We start from the raw sequence: 19,968 nt of genomic DNA on the forward strand, positions 1-19,968 counted from the left end.
GAGAGCTTTCTTGGTAGGGTGACCCACCACAGACAAGGGCCTGGGGATAAACCCCAGTGCAGAGAAAGTAAGACTCCTCAGGCCAAAATGTGATCTGAGAGCTTCTGTCACAGACATCCACAACCTCTTAGCCTGTTGGTAAGGAGCGAGTTGGGGTCTGGCTACATCATCCAGGCTGGCCATTCTGGACTCAAGCAATCTTCCTGCCTTAGCAGCCCAAGCATCTGGGACTATAGGTGCACCGCACTGTAGTGTTATTTTTTAATTTTGTTTTTTGGGGGGACTGTGGTTGAACTCAGGGCTTTGCATTTGCAAAGCAGGTGCTCTACTGCTTGAGCCACACCTCTAGTCCATTTTGCTCTGGTTACTTTTTTTTTTTTGGAGATGCAAACTATTTGCCCAGGCTGGCCTTGAACTGCAATTCTCTCAATCTCAGCCTCCCAAGTAACTAGAGTTACAGGCATGAGCCACCAGCACCCAGTTCAAGTTATATTTTTAAATTTTTTGGGGGGGTGTACTGAGGTTTGAACTCAGGGCCTATACCTTGAGCCACTCCGCCAGCCCTTTTTGTAAAGGGTTTTCAAGATAGGGTCTCAGGAGCTATTTGCCTGGGCTGGCTTCAAACTTGATCCTCCTGATCTCTGCCTCCTGAGAAGCTAGGATTACAGGCGTGAGCCAAGGGGGCCCTGGATTTAAGTATAAGTCCATGGCACCAGCCAAATCATGGGGCTCCTGAAGATGCACGGAAAAGAACACATCGCTTCTGCAGATTTTCTGACAAAAGGAAAAAGAGGCTACTTCATCAAGGAGACACGCCCCGACCTCTTTCCTGTGCGTTTTCATGGAGCCCTGACCTTTCCTCTCACATTACCACCCACACCTTGTGGAAAAGCACTCAGGTACCATTCGCTTTCTCCCTTACGCTCCATGAACACTGGTGTTCATGCGCCCATCCCCGGCATCTGACACAGTGCCTAGAACACAGTTACTGCTAGGTAAATGATTGTTGGATGAATGTAATGGTCAGTCATTTGATAGCTTGTGTCACATATGATGACACTGCATTTTGGAAGCCCAAAGATATCTGCTAACTCTGCATATATGAATTGCTCAACGTGGTGATAAACAACAGGTTAAAAAAAAAAACTTGCACTATTCGCAGTGGACACCAGAAATGAAGAAACTGGCAAATTTCTGCCCTCATTCTTCACAGTAGCTCACACCCTACCCTGAGTCTCTTCACCATCCTGAAGACTTTTGGACTCCAGGGGCCCTGCTGTGAGGAATATGAGGAACTATTCTGTATCTCTGGCCTCATCTCCTTTCCTTCTGTTCATTGTTCTCAGCCCCTAGCCACAGATCTTGTTTCTGAACCTGGAGCTCCTCAGGCTCATTCTTGCCTCAGGGTTTTAGGACTTCTGATTATTTCCTCCTGAGATACAGTCACCCACAGCATAACTAGCTCCAGGTGAACAACTACTGCTTATACAAAGGTGGTCCTGATGCCAGGTGGGGTGACCCAGCCTGCAATCCCAGCACTTAGAAGACCAAGGCAGGAAGATCATTAGCTCAAGGTCAGCCTGGTCCAAAAAAAAAAAAAAAATTACAATAAAGAATACTAGATAAGCCAGGTGTAAGGTTAGGTTAGCTTTCAATCCTAGCTACTTGGGAGGCTAAGATCGGAAGGCCAGCCCAGGCAAAATGTTCATGAAACCCTATTTCCAAATCAAAGCAGCTGGGCCCCAGTGGCTCACAACTGTAATCCTAGCTACACAGGAGGCAGAGATTAGGAGGATCGTTGTTTGAAGCTAGCCTGGGCAAATAGTTCATGAGACCCTATCTTGAAAAAACGCATCATGAAAAAGGACTGGTGGAGTGGCTCAAAGTGTAGGCCCGGAGATCAAGGCCCAGTACTGAACAAACAAACAAACCCAGAGCAAAATGAATTGGAGGTGTGTCTCAAGCAGTAGAGCACCTACTTTGAAATACAAACCTCAATCCCACCAAAAAAAAAAAAAGTACCAAATGATAGGAGCTTGTTAGCACTATGTCTTGCTGTGTAGCTCAGGCTGGGTTGGAATCACCCTGCCTTAGCCTCTGCAGTGCTGGAATTACACTGACGCACCACCATGCCTGGCCCAGACATTTTATTTATAGAAATTTGTAAGTTAATCTTAAATGTCATATGCAAATTTTAAAAATCTAGTAAAGCCAAACAATCTTGAATAAAGTAGTAGGATTCACTGTTCTTTGGAAGTAAACCATTAGATCTAGTGAAATCTTTCCTACTCTGAAGAAGGTGGAAAGGGAACGGGGATAGAATGGGAAAGAAAGTGTCTACATAACATAACAGTTGATGGAGTTCTGTCAGAAAGCTTGCTCCTGCTTGCTTACTCACTAATGTATTCCATCAGTATGGACTCCTATATACCTTGAGTTATAATGGAATACTATGTTACTTATTTTATTAATCCAATTATTCCAGCTTTGGCCTTCTAGAGTTCTTTCAGGTGGCCTGTTGTCCCCAAGTCCCTCCTGTTTTTATAAAATTTCTAAACTATACAAATGAAAGATAATCACTAATCTTCTGAGGTGTATTATATTTTAGACAGAGTCTTGCTGTGTAGCCCAGGCTAGTGGAGGGGGTCTTGTTCTTAGCATAAATATATACCCTGGACAATCCTCTCATGAGTCCAAAAGAGATGTAATTTTAAAAGACAATGTCTTAGCCAGGCACCAGTGGCTCATGCCTATAATCCTAGCTATGCAGGAGGCAGAGATCAGGAGGATTGAGGTTCAAAGTCAGCCTGCAAGACCTTATCTCAAAAAACCCTTCACACACACACACACACACACACACACACACACACACACACACAGGCTCAAGGTGAAAGCCCTGGGTTCAAGTCCCAGTACCGAAAAAGAAAAAAAAAAAGGATAATGTCTTTCTAAAATGATTGAGTTGCTACTATAATGACTTATGGTTTATCTGTAGCTACTTTGATTGTTGTTATTGTTGTTGTTGTTGGCAGTCTACTCCACCAGCCCTTTCTGGTGTTGGGTATTTTTGAGAGAGGGTCTCATGAACTATTTGCCCCCAGCTGGCATCAAACCCTGATCCTCCTGATCTCTGCCTCCTGAGTAGCGAGGATTACAGGGGTGAGCCACCACTGCCTGGCACTACTTTGATTCTTGTACTTGTTAAAATATTTTCACTAGTAATCTGGATTTATTACAGGAAAATTTGGGCAAGAAACAAAATTTATCCATAATCTCATTATGAAGTGATAATTACTATTAATACTTTGTTGTACTTTTCAACTTTCTCAGGTGTGTGTGTGTATGTTTGAGTCATCAGTATATCGCTAACATCTTCTCAAGTCAATTTAAACATTTAATGGATATTTAACTTGCTTTTTTGCTATTATAAGAAGCATTGTATGTATTTAAATCAGTAATTTGTGTCATAGCAATGAAACCACACTTAATTGCTTCCAGACAGTAAAGGTTTGCAAATTCCAGCTTCTTTGGTCATTACTGAAATCATTCAGCATGATTTTTAAATTTATTTATAGTGTCTATTATAGCCTGTACCATGGTAAATCCAAAGCAATTGAAAAATGTAATCCTTATTTATGATATAAAAATAGAGGCAGAGACATCAATCTAAGAAATTATATAATTAAATATGACAAAGTATGATATGGGTATATAGATACTGAAGATTCCAAAGAAAGACAAGTATTATCTGACATAGCTAACACTGGGATCACGTGGTTGCTTAGATGTGCTTGCTCACCAGTGATTGTTTTTCTCGCTTTTGTGGCCCACGGCCAGAGTCCATTATCCAGCTTCCAGTGCAGTTAGACCCAGCCATGTGCCTGCTCTGGGCCACAGAACAGTGAACAGGAGTGACAGGCGTACTTCTAGGTCCATAAAAACCTCTCAGTCATCACTGATGACGACTAAGCAGGAAGGTAGAAGCCTGATGGCTGAGAACAATGATTTGGATGTTGATAAGGAATCACATCCTAGACTGCTGACTTTAACAAAACAGCTTGTGACATAAAGCAGGGTATTGCTGGTCTGCAGAACTCAACGCCCATAACAAACAACAGCCCCAGTCTGACCAGCTGAGGCCAAAAACTCATTCCGTCTGGCATATGGGAGGAGTTGATGACCAGTAGCCCTGTCTCTGAGAGTTAATGACACATAACCCAGTTTTCCAAGACTGACCACCCGCATCTGTGCAGACCCCAATGAAAGCTTGAAGTCCTGGGACCTGCAGCGCTCCTTCTTGAGTCTGCTCACCCTCCTGTTGATACATTTTGCTTTGCTTTCTCTTTGCTTTACACGAATAAACCTGCCCTGTGACCCTCTTGTGTTCTGCTGCCCGCTGCTTCTCTTATCAGCACCTTCCTTAATAAACTTCTTGATTCTCCTACTTGCTTGTCTTGGTAAATTCTCTTACCAACCCACAGCACCAAAAATCCCCAGACAATCACTCTTTTGCCATCACTTCTCCTTCTGATTGGAGATGACAAAGAAAAGGGTGGAGCTACAAGATGGAAAGGCCAGAGTCCCTAAATGATGACATGGAGCAGAAATCCTCCCCCTTCTCATGCGCTCTCTTTCTTCCCACATCTGTGTCTCCCATCTTACTTCTTTCCTTCTCTCTTCCTTCCTCTTCTTCTACCCTTTCACCAACCCACATTGAACTGTGAACCAGAAAAATAAACTCTTATTATATTAAGCTACTAGAACTTCAAGGTTCATTTATTATCGAAATTGAGGTTATTTACCAACATAACACACAAAGGAATATATACTTGGAAGGGTTATTTCCTTCACTGAGGTGTCCTACTCCTTTGAGACCATTTCCTCTTTTGCCCAAATGGAAGTGGGTCTGTAGAATGAAGAATCAACCTTACCTAAAAAGAGGTCTGGCCTTTACCGTCAACTAATAGGAAGGCAAATGTCCTGCCTTAGAGAAATGTCTGTCTGCCTGCGGTTCTGGCTGCTGGACAGTCTAACAGTGTGATTTAGGACAACAGCTGTGCTATACCAGTTCTGACACCCCTGGGAGGTGTGGACACTGAACGCCAGCCACACCAGCAGAATAAGCAGTATGTGATCGAGCTCCAGTAAAAGACTCTGGACACAAAGGCTCAGGTGGGCTTCCCCAGTTAGCAATAAATTGTGTGTACCTTTGCACACAGTGACCAGGATGAGGTAACGCCATGCATGACTGCACAGGGAGAAGGTGACCAGAAGGACTGCGCTGAAACTTTCCTGTTCTCAACCCATGTATCTCTTCCCTTGGCTGATTTTAATTTTTATCTTTCCCTGTAATAAACAGTACTGTGATTATAACAGCTTTCAGTGACTTCTCTGACTCTTTCAGGAGAATTATCAAACCTGGGATGGTTTTGGGCACCCCCCCCCCACCGCCGCAAACTTGCAGTTGTCTTGTGAGGACCATTTCCTCCTACTTCACCATTTAGCTAAGCCTAGTAGAGCCCTTTTAATAAATTTATATGATGTTACCCTTCTGACTTGGCCATAGCTAATTGAACCGGATATGGGGGAACACGTGACCCAAGATGAACCAATCAAACTCCTTCTTCTGGAAATTTGGATAAAGATCTAGTTTGTTTCCATTAGGTGCTTGAACCATAATCTCAGGTGACTTAAAATGGATCTGGTGGCCCTTTCCTGTTAAGAGCATGGAGAGACAGAGGAAGCTACAGACATGGAGGGAAATTAAATAGACATGAGACCACATGGTTCCAGATATAGAGAGAGCATGATAGATGAAGTAGCTGTTGTGATTTCCTGAAGCTTTCCAGTTCCTGGCTCCAGTCCCCCCAGAGGCCTGACTACTTCTTTTTTTTTTTTTTTTTTTTTTGTGGTGCCAGGGGTTGAACTCAGGGCCTTGACCTTGAGCCACTCCACCAGCCCTATTTTTGTGAAAGGTTTTTCAAGATAGGGTCTTGCTGATCTATTTGCCCAGGCTAGCTTCGAACTGCCTGACTACTCCTTGTCGCTGTTTCTTTATAATAAGTTACCAGCTGGGAAGTTTTCTCCTGCTTGCAACAAAAAGAACCTTGACATGCTCTATATTTTGAAGTACCTTGTATGCAATATGAGACAATGAAGTACAGAAAGGGAAAGTGCCAAAGTGCCAGACCTATGTTCCAGGTCTCCATGCCCACTTTCTTGTCCTGAAATCTTCTACTTGTCCTAACCAGTCTGGGTTTCGATTTCATTATTGTAACATGCAGGATGGGAACAAAGGGCACTTAACAATTTTAATGGTCTTGGCTGTTATTTATTTATTTATTTTTGCAGTGGTAGAGTTTGAACCCAGGGCTTTGCACTTGCTAGGCTAGCGGCTACCACTTGAGCTATGCCCCCGTCCCCCCCCCTTGCCTTTGACTGTGATTTCATGCGATTCTCATTCTAATCACGTGAAGTTGGCAGGACAAGCATTATCTCTCCCTTTTACATATTCGTGAACTGAGTTCTCAGAGCTAGATCTGTTCCCATGGGAACAGGACCTAGTAGCACACTGTGGGCTGGGGATGTGGAACCATGTAGAAAATTGTGGGGTTCTTTTAAATTCACTTTCTGAAAAACAAAAGGTTGCTCAAAAGGGAGATCTCACTTTGCACAAAAAAGAGGGGGTTTTCTTCCTCTAAACATAATGCACACAAACTGACCCTAGCATTTTTTTTTAATCAGGCAAAATCATGTCAGTTTGAAACAAGAAGTCTTAAAGAGAATAATAAGTCACATATAGGCAGTTTTCATACAGAGTTGTCCTAATCTGGGGATAATTCTGCCCAGGAAGCTTGAAAAGTTGTCCCAAAGTTACAGAGCACATTACCCCTCACATTCGGGAAGGCTGAAGGAAGCCAGGCTTAGGCTCATGTTGAGGAGACCTTGGTATTTTTTAAAATACCCTTCAATATATTTTTTTTCCTGTGCTGGGGCTCAAACCCAGGGCCTCAGATGTGCTAAGCAATCTCTCCACCACTGAGCTTCATCTAAGTCTGGTAGTCACTCTTGATTGATACAAATTTCTAGAGTCATTGCAAACCCTGCCACGTATACATCTACTAAGTAACACACTTTGATTGAGACAAACAAAATTACCTGAAGCTCTGCTTACTTCCCACACTTCTCTCACATTTGACCTTTCAAATCTCTGCATAAATAGTTGAAAAGGTTGAATATTGCCTTTGCCTACTAAGTGCTTCTCTAAAGCTAGGATTTAATGTCTAGTGAGTATGTGCCAAACTGGTGACATCCAATGTCATTCTCCTTCAGTGATAACTCAGGTGCCCTCTGTTGGGAGACCTGCCCCCATGGACTCTGAGTATCGTGAACTCTTACTGAGTGTGCCAGGCAACAGAACTTATCAGTCTTATGATACGGAGCGGTTTTTACAGCTAGTCACACAGAAAACTAGGCAGGACAAGGTGAATACAGTGACTAACTGATTGCTCACTCCCCAGAGGGAGGGAGACTGGCTTCTTTGTTGCTTGCTGTAATATTTGCTGCTTGCTCAGAAAGTCCTGAGTCCCTGTCTCAGATTCCGGTCCTATTATGCGACCTGTTGCAGGTACAGGTATCATCTGGGCCCGTTGCATTTCATCCCTGGAGCTTGTGGGGCAAGAGGAACAAATGCAAGCATGCTGATGCTCATCTATGGGCTGGGCCGAGAGTAATAAAGTCCTCTGCGTCTGACCCAGGAGTTTCATGTCCTCTGCTAGAATCCTTGAAGCGCACAGGCTAACTTACTAACTTGCAATTAGCCTTCACAGTGCTTCTGCCCTCCCCTCCACTTGTTCCGTTTTCACACCCACCTGGTCTTCCCTAGTCTCTGGGTCATGGGGTTGTTTGACTCTTGTCATAGTCAGAGAAATTAAGGCTGATAAGGACTTTAAGACTCTGTAGTTTTTCATTCTACAAGAATTTTCTGAGGACCAATGCCAGTTCTATGCAACAAGGAGCAAAATCAACTAAGTGCCTTTCCTTGTGAAGACTACATCCTAGTGGGAGAGACAATCCCCCCAAATAAATATATAATTTTCTATAGTGACAGGTGACTTGAAGAAAAACGATCAGGGTAAGAGGATGGAGCCTTTATAGATGGGGTGGTCAGAAAAGAAGCTCCAAGGTAATGTACTTTGAGCAGAGGCTAAAGAAAGTGAGGGGTGAGACGTGGGAAAAGGGAGAACAGAGAAAGCTCAGAGGCAAGAAGCCTGGAATAGTTCATGAAGAGCAGGAGGCTGGTAGACCTGGAATGAAGGAGTACCTAGGAATTTGATCTCATAGCCTGGCAGGCCTCTTCATTAAAGGTGGCATTGAGCATTGCAAGGAAGTGATAGTACAATAACCACACTTCCCAAGGATCTTCTTTCTCTCTGGTTTTGGTTTCTTGACCAATAAACTTCTCTCTACTAAATAACCACCTAACCCACCATCCACATTATATTTCTTTTCTTCTTATTCTGGCTCCAAACTCACTTGCTTACATATTTTTCCTCACCAGATGAACCAGGATGTGCACTCATTTTAATCACACAGAATGCCTTTCCCCTATGTCAACTGTGCAGTGTGTCCAAGAACTAGGAGACATAGCATGGGTGGGAATAACTTGGGAAATGGGGCTGGATGGTGGTAGAGCTGAAGATGGCAGAGATGGTTGGATATTATGACAGTATGACTACCATCAGTACTTCTTTATGCATGAGGGATGTAATGTCCAAAAAGATTAAACGGTGCCCAAAGTTACAAAGCAAAGTGATAGCAGAGCTCAGAGTAAGATCCTAGTATTATGGCCCAAATATATCCACCAAAATACACATGTTGAAACTTAATTGCTAAGTGGGGCCTTTAAGAAGTTGCTAGTACTGGGTACTGTAGCCCACACCTGTAGTCCCAGATACTCAGGAGACTGAGGCAGGATAATCATTTGAGCCAGTAGTCAGAGACCAACCTGGGCAACACAGCAAGATCTTGGTACTTAAAAAAAAAAAAGAAGTTGTTAGGTCATGAGGGCTTCTCTTGGTGGATAGAATTAATCCCCTTACAAAAGAGGCTTCACATGGTGTTCAGCCCTCGTGCTCCTCTGCCCCTTCTGCCATATGAGGACACAGAGTTCATTCCCTCACTATGACACAGCATGAAGGCTCCATCTTGGAAGTGGAAACTAGACTCTCAGCAGACACTGAACCTGCCAGCTCCTTGATCTTGGACTCCTAATGTATAATTTTTTCTGCCACTGTGTATAAGTACACTTCGTGGTGGAATGGAGTGGTAGAATCAGTAGAGGAGTCTGGGTTTAACACCAGCTGTAGCCACTTGTTGATTGTCATTTTCCTCTCTAAAATATGTGGATATCCATTTAGTGATGTGCCTAGGCCCCTCTTTTCATTGGGTTATAGTGAAAGCAGTCATGTTTGTATACTATGAATAACTTCATATATTCACACCCCCCCAACACACATACACACAATTAGTTTGGGATGGTCAAGAGTATTTCCTTAGCTAGGAAAGGTGGCTCACACCTGTAATCTCAACACTCAGTAGGCTAAGACAGGTGGATTGAGAATTTGAGGCCATCCTGGGGTACAATGGGAGACTCTGTCTCAAAGCCCGCCCCCTCCAAATTACTTCCTTGAGGGTCTATTTCCAGTTTATTACTGCAATGCATACCATAGCTACTCAAATAGTTATTGCTATTATTATTTCATCTCCCAACTCCCTACTTCCTACACACCCATGAACACTGGGCCAGCTGTTCCATACATACGACTTTCCCATCATAACACATATGCAACCTTTACAGTGGACAAGCATGCTAAGTATGTGCGAAGGGCAGTGGGAACCCACAAAAGGGAATGGCAGCTCTTTTAGGAAATGTAAGGAAATATAAGCCCCAAAGTGACCACGTGGAGAGAGGAGTGATCTGAGTGACTCTGAGTCCACTGTGGTATGCTTTCTGATAGGTTGTTGCTGTAAAGTTGTTATTTTACATTGACACCTGACACTCTGGAGAGCAAATCTCTGAACTGTTCTGGGCCTCAGTTTCCTCGCTTGAAGAATGAGGGATCTGGTCTAGGTTAAACTATGTTTTTCTACTATGAGATGGCTGAAGTGACATTAATGCCACTTATCTTTACCATTTTTTATTTTTTTTTAGTAATGCTGGGGAATTGAACCCAGGGCTTTGCACATGCTGGGCAGACATTCTCCCATTGAGTTACTCCCACAGCCCCAAATATTATTATTATTATTATTTCTTACTTTGGCTGTACTGGGCTTGAACTCAGGACTTTCTGCTTGTAAAGTGGCACTCTACTGCTTGAGCCATATAATCATTTCCAACCTGAGTGACCTGGGCCAGAACCCATTGCTTTTCTAATGAGAGAAATTTGTATAGGGGACCTCAATTTACTTTTTTTTTTTTTTACTTTTATAGAAAATGTCTAATTGGAGTATGGTATTATAATTTAAGGAACCCTGTGAAGGCCACTTCTCTTGGTCACCCAAGGCATACTGAGGCTGACCTCAGTACAAAGCTTCCAACATCTACCAGCCAAAGACTGGAAGATGCAGGTCCCATCCAGAAAGAACAATACATTAGGATCCTGTCTTTTAGCTAACAGCAGGCAGCCTCTTTAATAAAGGCTACCTTTTAACAAAGAAATCATTTGTAAAGTTAGAGAAGGGCATTCAGAGGGCATTTCAGGCCAATAACAGTGCTATACGGGACAACTAGTGTTAATATTTGGAGGGAAAAATTTATGCTGAGGCCAAAGGTATAGAAAATTCTAAATGAGAAATTTAGAGACCACAGTAATGTCTATTTAGTTATTTCTGGAACTATAACCTTTGCTAACAATTGACTTACAAGGGTCTGATGCCCTGAGGTGTGAGGTGGGGCTAGGAGCAGGACTTGTGCAAGGCGCCACTCCCTCCACACACACCTGGGACAAATGACCCTGACTGCCTAGGCCTGATCCTGCAGCCTGTTGCCCCTCCCCCCTTCCTGTGTACTCTGCACGCGTTTATTCTAGGGGAAGTGGCAGTGGGCCACAGCCATCGCCACGTGTGGCTGGCAGCCCAGGATGTACTGGGTCCTCTCTATGGATTTTCTTAGCTATGGCAGGCGTTTTTGCTGTGTCCAGAAGCCAGCATCCTGTGCACAGGTGTGCCTGTTTGCTTTCCCTCCTCCCCTTGTTGGGGCGGAGTTGCAGCGTGAGTGTGGCAGCTGCAGGTTTTTGTAAGCGCTTTTGTAAAGCATCTGACTTAAAGTTACTTTAGACTGAGAAGCCTGGCAAACTAGTTGGAATAACTCAAGTCATAAGGTACCATGCTACAGGTTGTTCATGGGAGGCAGGGTCCCAGTAAGCCCAGGGAAGAGAAGACAGACAGAGACAAAGGACACGTGGGAGGAGAAAGGTATGGTAAGCAGTGCAAGAAGTCTGTTTACATGGGGAAGGAGGAGTTTTGGAGAGGAATTGGCTGATTTAGAAACTGGTTTACAGGCTGATAGAATCTACGCCGGGGAACAGAAAGTACAGAGGGAGGGTTTGAAGTCAGAGAGCCGGATTTAGACGGAGGTATGAAAAGGCTTGGACATAATGGAATCTCTCCCCATCGTCCCGATTGCTCGCAGTAGTTATATGTCCCATAAAAGGTTGGGACTTAAAGACCTGAAAAGGGGCCAGTGATTTTGGTTGTCTAAAGGATAAGTGGGCCAGATTTGAGTGCAAAAGCGGATTAAATTCTTTGGTTTTATGTCTGGGGTCAAACCCAAGTTGTCTAAATTATTGAGGAGGCATCTCAATGGGGAGTCAGACAGCAAAGAGGAGGTGGCCCCCATAGTGGGAGCCGGTTGGAAGGATATATGGAGTCACGGAGCATCCCCACGTGGCTTGAATATCCTGAGAATGGTACAAGGCACATGAGAAACAGTCATCACTGTGTTCAAGTGGCTTGTAGGGCCCCCGGGCCCGGAGGCTGTGGGTCACCCGGCGCCGGGCTTTGCAGATGGGCGGTCTCTGAGACCAATGACAAAAATAGACCCAAGCCGAACAGAGGGAAGGGAACCCCCCTCTACCATCTGAGTCCCAGAGATATCTGAAAAAGGGGGGGTGTTGAAACCCCAGAGACACCAAAGGGAGAGACTGCAAAGGGAGCCCAATAAGGGTATGTGGACTCACCAAAGAATGTCGGGTGTTGGATGCAAGCAGGGCGATCGGGAGGATGAGTCCTGGCCAGTCACGTCTTCAGGGTGGTCGTGGGGTGAGTTGGAATGGGGGTCCCACCAGGATTACTGGGAAGCCCCCATCTGAGTCACGGCACCAAATGTAAGGAAATATAGGCCCCAAAGTGACCACGTGGAGAGGAGTGATCTGGCCAAGAGATTCTTTATTGCTGTGTGGGAGAGTGAGAGAGCCGAGGGAGAACCAAGAGAGAGAGGGAGAACAGGGCACGGGCTTAAACACCCCTCAGTGAGACTCAGCATGATCTGATTGATTAGGATCTTATGGTTCATGCTGATTGGAGGTTGGGGCAGAAGGAGGGTTCAAGCTAGACTTGAGGCAGGACTGTGACCCTGGGAGGCAGGACTGTGACCCTGGGAGGCAGGACCGTGACCCTGGAAAACAGAAGCTTAAGGGTGCAGTAAGAACTGAAACCCATTGGCGCCATTATTACCAATAGGAAAGACTAGAATGGTTCCACTGGGAAGGCTGCAAGTTAACTGGGACTTGAAGGATGGATTTTGACCAGGCTAACATAAGAAAAGGTTTTTCTAGGTGGAAGACATAACATGAATTTCAATTATAAACTACTTCTTTTGAAATATGAAGAGCCCACTTCTATAATCATTATATTATTAATGATAATAATATAAATTAGTCTATTGGCTCATTTTACAGACTGAAGGTTGCAGGCTGGCATAAGAATTCTGGGTTCCTGGGAAAAAGGGCAAAGAACGGTACAAGTGAAAGTCCATTTCGGGGAAGATATGGCTTACAGCTCAGAAAATTTCTTATTCAATACATGATGATAGTGATAGAAGATTGATATTAATTTTAGGGGTAAATAAAGGGTGCCAATCTATCAAGACTGATTTAATAATGATGATTCTGGAGTAAAAGAGTAGTCATAGTACCTTACTTTTCTGTAGTATCTTGGAATAGCTCTGTAACCATTAATTTGACCCTGTGTGAAGTAGTGAGGAAAAAGAACATTAATGCTCAGAAAAAGTGTTTTAATCCGTAGCTCAAGGATCACCAAAGGTGGACTAGAATCCAGGCACCTTGGGGAGGCTTAGTATTCTTTTCACTACACTTTTGGAATAATCCTGATTGTCTAGAGGACATGGTGAGAGACTTCCAAAAGAATCCACAGGAAGGTGCATACCTACTAACAAAAAGTTCAAGGCAAAGACTGTGAAAAACTACAGTGTTGTGAAAACAAAGGCCCAGACCAGAACTGCTGGATGATTGTTTTGAGTTCTCTTGATTTCCATCAAGTTGAGTCCTGCACAGACAGAGACTCAGCCAGCCTTTGTTTCTTGTTTGGCTTGAGTCACTACAGGCAGTTGATCACGTAGCTGTAGTATGCAGCCCAAACACCTGAGGGCTGCTTTCTCCCTACCTGGGCTCTGCCAGGAAAATTCTCAAGTGAGTAGGTGTTATTTGCCAGGAGGGCGCTACACTTAAAAAGCCTAACAGAGCAAAGAGTCCTTGTTGCTTTTTCTCAGAAACTTTTACATAAGTAGGGAAACTTAGTTGGATATTTTAAAATTACAATTCATTTGTGTTAAACTCTATATTACTTGATCATTGCTTATTTTGTTTTATATATTTTATTTTCTGTTGAACTCTAGGCAAGTACTCTCCACTGAACTACTTCCCCAGCCCCTATTACACTTATCTTAACTAAAGGGTTCTTTAAGTCATTTGACTCTTTTATGCTAAATTTGATACAGAAAACAAGAATTAAAGAACCTGCTGGGGGCTGGTGACTCATGCTTATAACCCTAGCCACTCAGGAGGCAGAGATCAGGAGGATCGAAGTTCAAAGGTAGCCTGGGCAAATGGTTCCTGAGACCCTATCTTGAGAAAAACCCATCACAAAAAAGGGTTGCTGGAATGGCTCAAGGTGTAGGCCCTGAGTTCAAACACCAGCACGGAAGAAAAAAAAAAAAAAGGAATTAAAGAACCCAAAAATTCTGTATCTTTTAGTTGCCTGTTACTAGACCACAAAGCTAAAGTTGTAAAGTAAATTTGAAAGGGATTTGTTGATAATACTGATATAGTAAAAGTCCTAAAAGATGTAAGTAAATACATTAATGAAATCTGACTAGGAGGAATCCCAGACAAGTTCTCGAAATGTAGTCTGGGATGGCCTTGGACTTGTAATCATCCTGCCTTAGCTTCCCTAGTGCTGGGATTACACATGTGAACCATCATGTCTGGCCCAGATGGTTTATTTGTAGAAACTGATAAATTAACCTAAAATTTCATATGCAAATGAAAGAGACCTAGTAAAGCCAAAATGATCTTGAATAAAATGGTAGGATTCACACTTTCTGATTTCAAAATTTAAATACAAAGTGACAGTAATCAAGACAGTGTCATCTTGCATAAGTATATATAAAAAGATGAACGGACTAGAATTGGAACTAGAAATAAAACCATATGCTTAGAGTCAATTAATTTTGCCTGATATAAATAAAGACAAAAACTGTGCATACTCAGCAACATGATGAAAGTCAGTTTTCTTTGGCATTTTTTTTGGTGGTATAGGGTTTGAATTTAGGGCCTCACACTTGCTAGGCAGGTACTCTACCACTTGGCCCATTCTGTCAGCCCTGTCGTGTGCTGTATATTTTCAAGATAGGGTCTTGTGAACTATTTTCCTGGATTAGCTTTGAACCATGATCCTCCTGATCTCTGCCTCCTGAGTAAATAGGGTTACAGGAGTGAGCCCCAGCACCAGCAGACAGTCAGTGAATTTTGACAGTGATGTCAAGATAGTTCAATGGGAAAAGGATAGTGCTTTCAACAAACGGTGTTAGGACAAATGGATATCTAAAGTGACAGGCAAAAACAAATGAGTGCTTGTACTTACTTTTTTATTTGAAAAGTAATAAAGCAATTGTTGGTCAAATAAGCCCAACTAAAGTAACAAGCAAAAAAAAAAAAAAATGGGGCCCTCTACCTCCCACTATATACAAAAATTAACTCAAAATGGAACAAACACCTAAAAGTAAGGCACAAACCTATAAAGCTCTTAGGAGAAAACATAGAAATAAATATTCATGACCTTGGATAGAGCAATAGTTTCTTAGAACTGTTACAAAAAGTATCTGAATAAAAACAACACAAATTGGATTTAATCAAAATCTAAAACTCTTTTTGCTTCAAAGGACATCAAGTCCTGAGAACTAGTATACACCTGTAATCCCAGCACTTAGAGAATTGAGAGTTTGAGACCAGCCTGAGCTACACAGCAAGGCCCTGTCTCAAAAATAAAGGATCAGTAAGGCTCTAGTATCCCAAATATCTAAGAACTCAATCCAACAGTAGCAGTAAAAATAAATAAAGGATCTGAACAGACATTTCCCCTAAATAAGATACACAAATAGCCAACAGCACCGGAAAAGAAGTTTGACACCATTAGCCATTAGGGAACTGTAAATCTGGCAAAAACTTTTTAGAGGGCATATATAGGTGTTATATGATTACATATTGGTTGTATTGTATATATTAGTTAATATATATGCACATTAATTAAAGAGGGGAAAATAGAAGAACATATGCCAAACCATTGCATTTTTTAATTACAGAAAAAGAAAAACATTTAAACACCTCAGACAAGGGTCTGATGTGCTTTGTGTGTTTGAATACTGAGTTGAGCACTTTTCGTACAAGTAGCTGGTACTACATGGATAGTGTGAGGAAAGAAAAAAAATATTACCTACTTTTGAAACATGTATTTTTAAAAGTTGTACAACAGCATTCTCTCTGCTAAATTACATTGGTCAAGAAGGAATTCAAGTTGCACAGCAAGTGCGTTTTAGCTCTGATTTTAGCTTCTGGGTGAGCAGTGTCTTCCCATCCATGCCTTATCTGTGGCTCCCAGACAAAGACTAGCAAGTCTTTCATGGAGGAATTTCAAAGCAGTTAAAAAATGTTAATTAGTTCTCATAACAACTCTGAGAAGTGGGTGCATTTCACTATGTCTGTATTCCACTTGAGAAGACTGACAGGCTGAATGACTTCCCAGGATTCCATACTTCATTACTGATGCTAAGACTAAGTGTGCTCATACTTCTTTGGCCATGTTTTTTTTTTTTTTGAAAAGTAGTAAAGCAATTGTTGGTCAAATAAGCCCAAATAAAATAACTATTCACATATTAAATATTTTTAAAACACAACTTTTAAAAAAAATTTTCTTTGCTTCTGAGTAATCCAGAATATTTTAAATTCATACGCAATAGTTGATTAGGACATTTTCTAAATTGAAATCTATTTTAAAATGTATAAATAATCAGATAATCTATTGTGGTGTCATCTGAAATCTGCTTTGGGTATTTCTTCAGTTACTAGAAATGTCAGGGCTAGGGGTACAGCTCAGTGGTAGAGTGCCTGCCTCACTTGCATGAGGCCCTGGATTTGATCCCAACACAGCAAAATAAATAAAGAAATACAGTTTTTTAAAAAGACAAGAAATGTCCTTACAGATGAAATAATGTGGATTAGTGAGTAGGAGATCTATTTTTAGGATAAACATTGTAAGACTAGAATACATTCTTGAAAAAGGCAGGGTTTAAATGCCTTTCACTTGGACCATACACTTTTTTTATATATTATCTCATTTATCCACTGAAATTGGAGTTTTTTGACCCCAGGCCTAAATTCCTGGGCTTCCATATGTCAGGACTGGCCACTCACCCCTACAGGCCAAATAAAAAGACATGGTGAAGGCAGAGAAAGGAGATTTATTACACAGCTTGGAACACACCCTGGGAAGAAGTAGAGTGAGCACTCAGCCCATCTTCGGTCATTTTCCAGGTATAGACATGAGCTTTCGCTTTAAACAAAGAATTAGGGGCCAGGGGAGAAGAGGTGTACAATCATTAAACAGTCCCAGTCCCAGGAGTGCTTCAGTGGGCTGGTGGGGTCTGGTTGACCGTTATCTCAGTTCTTGTTCTCCAGGGTTCTGGAGAAGTTGTTGTCCTGGGAACCATCTGGTTCCCATGAGATGATTACTCCTGCTCCAGCCTCATCGTTATAGGTAATGGTCCTCATTTGGAGGGGTGGTCTGTCCTGCAAGGCTCTGCTGTTCCTTAGGGGTAGTTTTAGTCCCTTGTCATAATGATATTATGGAGCATTCCTGTCCTTCCTTAATTCCAAGGTGGATGCAGGAGAGAAAGGCTCAGAGCAAAGAACAATAGAACAAAATGGAGGCAGAGATGCCAGGCTTTTCTCTCAAGTAAAGAGTCAGTGCTTTTCAGCAAAAGCAGTGTAGGCACCTCTTACACTACCACACAAGAGGTGTTTCCATCATAGTTCTTACTTTACAGATAAAGGGAGATTGCAATAGGGAGACATATTTCACATATCATAGGAGGTAAGAACTCAGGCAGAATTCTAACCAAGTCAGTAATATCATTTTGTTGCTTCAAGTTCCAGTTCCTTGTTTTTTATTCTGACACTTGTTTGATTTTTAACCTGCCATTTTTTTGTGTGTTCTTTTTTATTTTTGCTTTTTGTTTTGTGGTCCTAGGGGTGGACCCCAGGGCCTGACACAGACAAGGGAAGTGCTCTGCTATACTCCCAGCCTCTTATCAGTTTGAAATCTATATTTGTGAATATGCCTATTTAAACTGCCTATTGTTATAACCAACTTAGTTTTTGTTTGTTTGCTTTTAAGACAGGGTCTTACTCTTGTGATTCTTCTTTTCTTTTCTTTTTTTTTTTTTTTTTGGCAGAACTGGAGTTTGAACTCAGGGTTTCATGCTTAAGCACACTCTACCCCTGGGCTACTCTGCCATCCCTCAGTTTTAAGTTTTTTTATTTATTATTTTTTTGGTGATAGTGGGGTACCACCTTGCAAAGCAGGTACCCTATTATGTGAGCCATCCTCCAGCCCCCAATTTTAATTCTTGATAAATTTTTTATGTAGTATTGTGAAGCTATTTCTATTTTTTAAATGTTATTTTTATTTTTTAAAAATGATTATGCTTAGGATAAAATTTTCCCATGTATATTTTAAAATTAGATTCAAGATTCACTTTAGTAGTCAGGGTCTTGTTGCTGTTTTTCTTTGGTTGGTTTTGGTGGTACTAGGGTTTGAACTCAGGGCTTCATACTTGCTAGGCAGGTGCTCTACTGCTTTAGTCACTCTTCCAGCTCCAACACCCAACTTTTTTTTTTAATGTATTCATAGGATTAATAAGCTTTATTTGAATGTGTGCATAAATATGACTTAATGTCAAGTGGAAAGAAGTTTTTCCAAAGGGTTAAGATTTATTAAATGATGAAACTTGAAGCTTCTCTTTAGCCTGTCTCTGAATTTGGCTGGCTGACACATCGTTATTAGGCTGCACTCACTGCCAACCTCTCTTCAGTCTCTAGGTGGCTTTTCCCCTGTCTCTGGAAACCTCTCACATTGTTTTCATTTACAACACAGGGCAAGATTTTTATGTGCTCATCCCTACTCCATCAAAGGCAAACCTACAGTCCTCAATTGTCTTGTTTAAATTGTAGCTATCTGCAAGGAGCTCACATTAAGGAGGAACTTAATGTGAACATACAAAAACACTTAGAATATCCATATGCTGTAACAGTTAACTTCATTTTAATTTTTTCATTAAAGAATCATTTTTCATAATTTCTCCATAAAGCTATAAAAATACCTGTAAAACATCAAAAACGCACCTTAAAATCCTGGATTGATATGATACACCTTGCATGATTTACAACTAAAATAAAATGTTTAATTCTATGAGTTGGAATTTCTGAGTGATTTCAGTAGGAATTTATTAGAAGGAACCAGAAAGATTTAAAGATTTTCCATTTCAGTCTAGGGGTGTAGCTTGGGCAAGGCTCTGGGTTAGACCCCCAGTACCAAAAGAAAAAACATTTCTCCTTTAACTCCAACTAACTTTTGCAAAACTATGGATAGGCACTAATGAAGAGATTAACCTGGAAGGCACAGACTTGTAGGCTAGAAGTGTCGGCCTTTGCATGCAGCTGACTGAAGAGTTCTTCCCTATTTTTTCTCTTATATTTGAAATAAAAGTACAAATATATATATGGTAAAAAGTATACAGAGATCAGAAAGATCTAAAATAACAATATCCTTTTCCCATAACATGGCATATGGATGTCTTCAAATCCGGAAGATGTATGAGTGATTCACAAAACTGACCTTGAAGCCTTCCCTGAAAATACCTTCCAAGTCTTTGGAACTGTGTTGATGCGTCTCCTGTGACAGAGGAGAGCCATGCAGTCTGCTCCTCCACCGAGAAAACCCAAAGGCAAGGCACACACTGTTCACTGCATACACAGTGAGGTTCAGGCAGCACCCCACACACCTCCAGAGAGGCCCAGGTGTCATCCAGAGACGCTGCCCCAGGAGCTCAACTAAGTCCTTCCTGAATGTCTGGGATCCTTCTGGCCAGCTGCACATCCTTGGGGGAAGAGAGTGACTCTTGTCACTCTATCCAGCATGCAAGGAGAAGGAGGTAGGCGTCCTCAAAAGAGGTGACCTAGAAATGCTTCTGCTGCCTCGTGAAGGGCCAACAGGGCCTGGGCCTGCCAGCTGAAGTCCACACCGCGAGTGAATTTAGTACTTACGAGGTGCTGGGGGTCAGGGTTTGGCTAGCGCTGCGCTTCCTTGGGGTTTCCGGCTTGCGGTTCGGCGGTG

The 19,968-nt window shown here is 42.2% G+C and overlaps 1 protein-coding gene across 1 annotated transcript in view; it reads left to right on the forward strand.

Annotated features, from left to right (window-relative positions):
• The first annotated feature begins 11,387 nt into the window (after window positions 1-11,387).
• Bmpr2 (bone morphogenetic protein receptor type 2) overlaps window positions 11,388-19,968 on the forward strand; it is a 211,875-nt gene continuing 203,294 nt past the window's right edge. Inside the window, exon 1 of the mRNA XM_074071437.1 lies at window positions 11,388-11,475. Within this exon, the coding sequence (XP_073927538.1) occupies window positions 11,403-11,475 (73 nt within the window). The 5' untranslated portion in view covers window positions 11,388-11,402. The remainder of the gene's footprint in view (window positions 11,476-19,968) is intronic.

This window comes from Castor canadensis, chromosome 4, assembly GCF_047511655.1.
Source record: "Castor canadensis chromosome 4, mCasCan1.hap1v2, whole genome shotgun sequence".
Classification (NCBI taxonomy): Eukaryota; Metazoa; Chordata; class Mammalia; order Rodentia; family Castoridae; genus Castor; species Castor canadensis.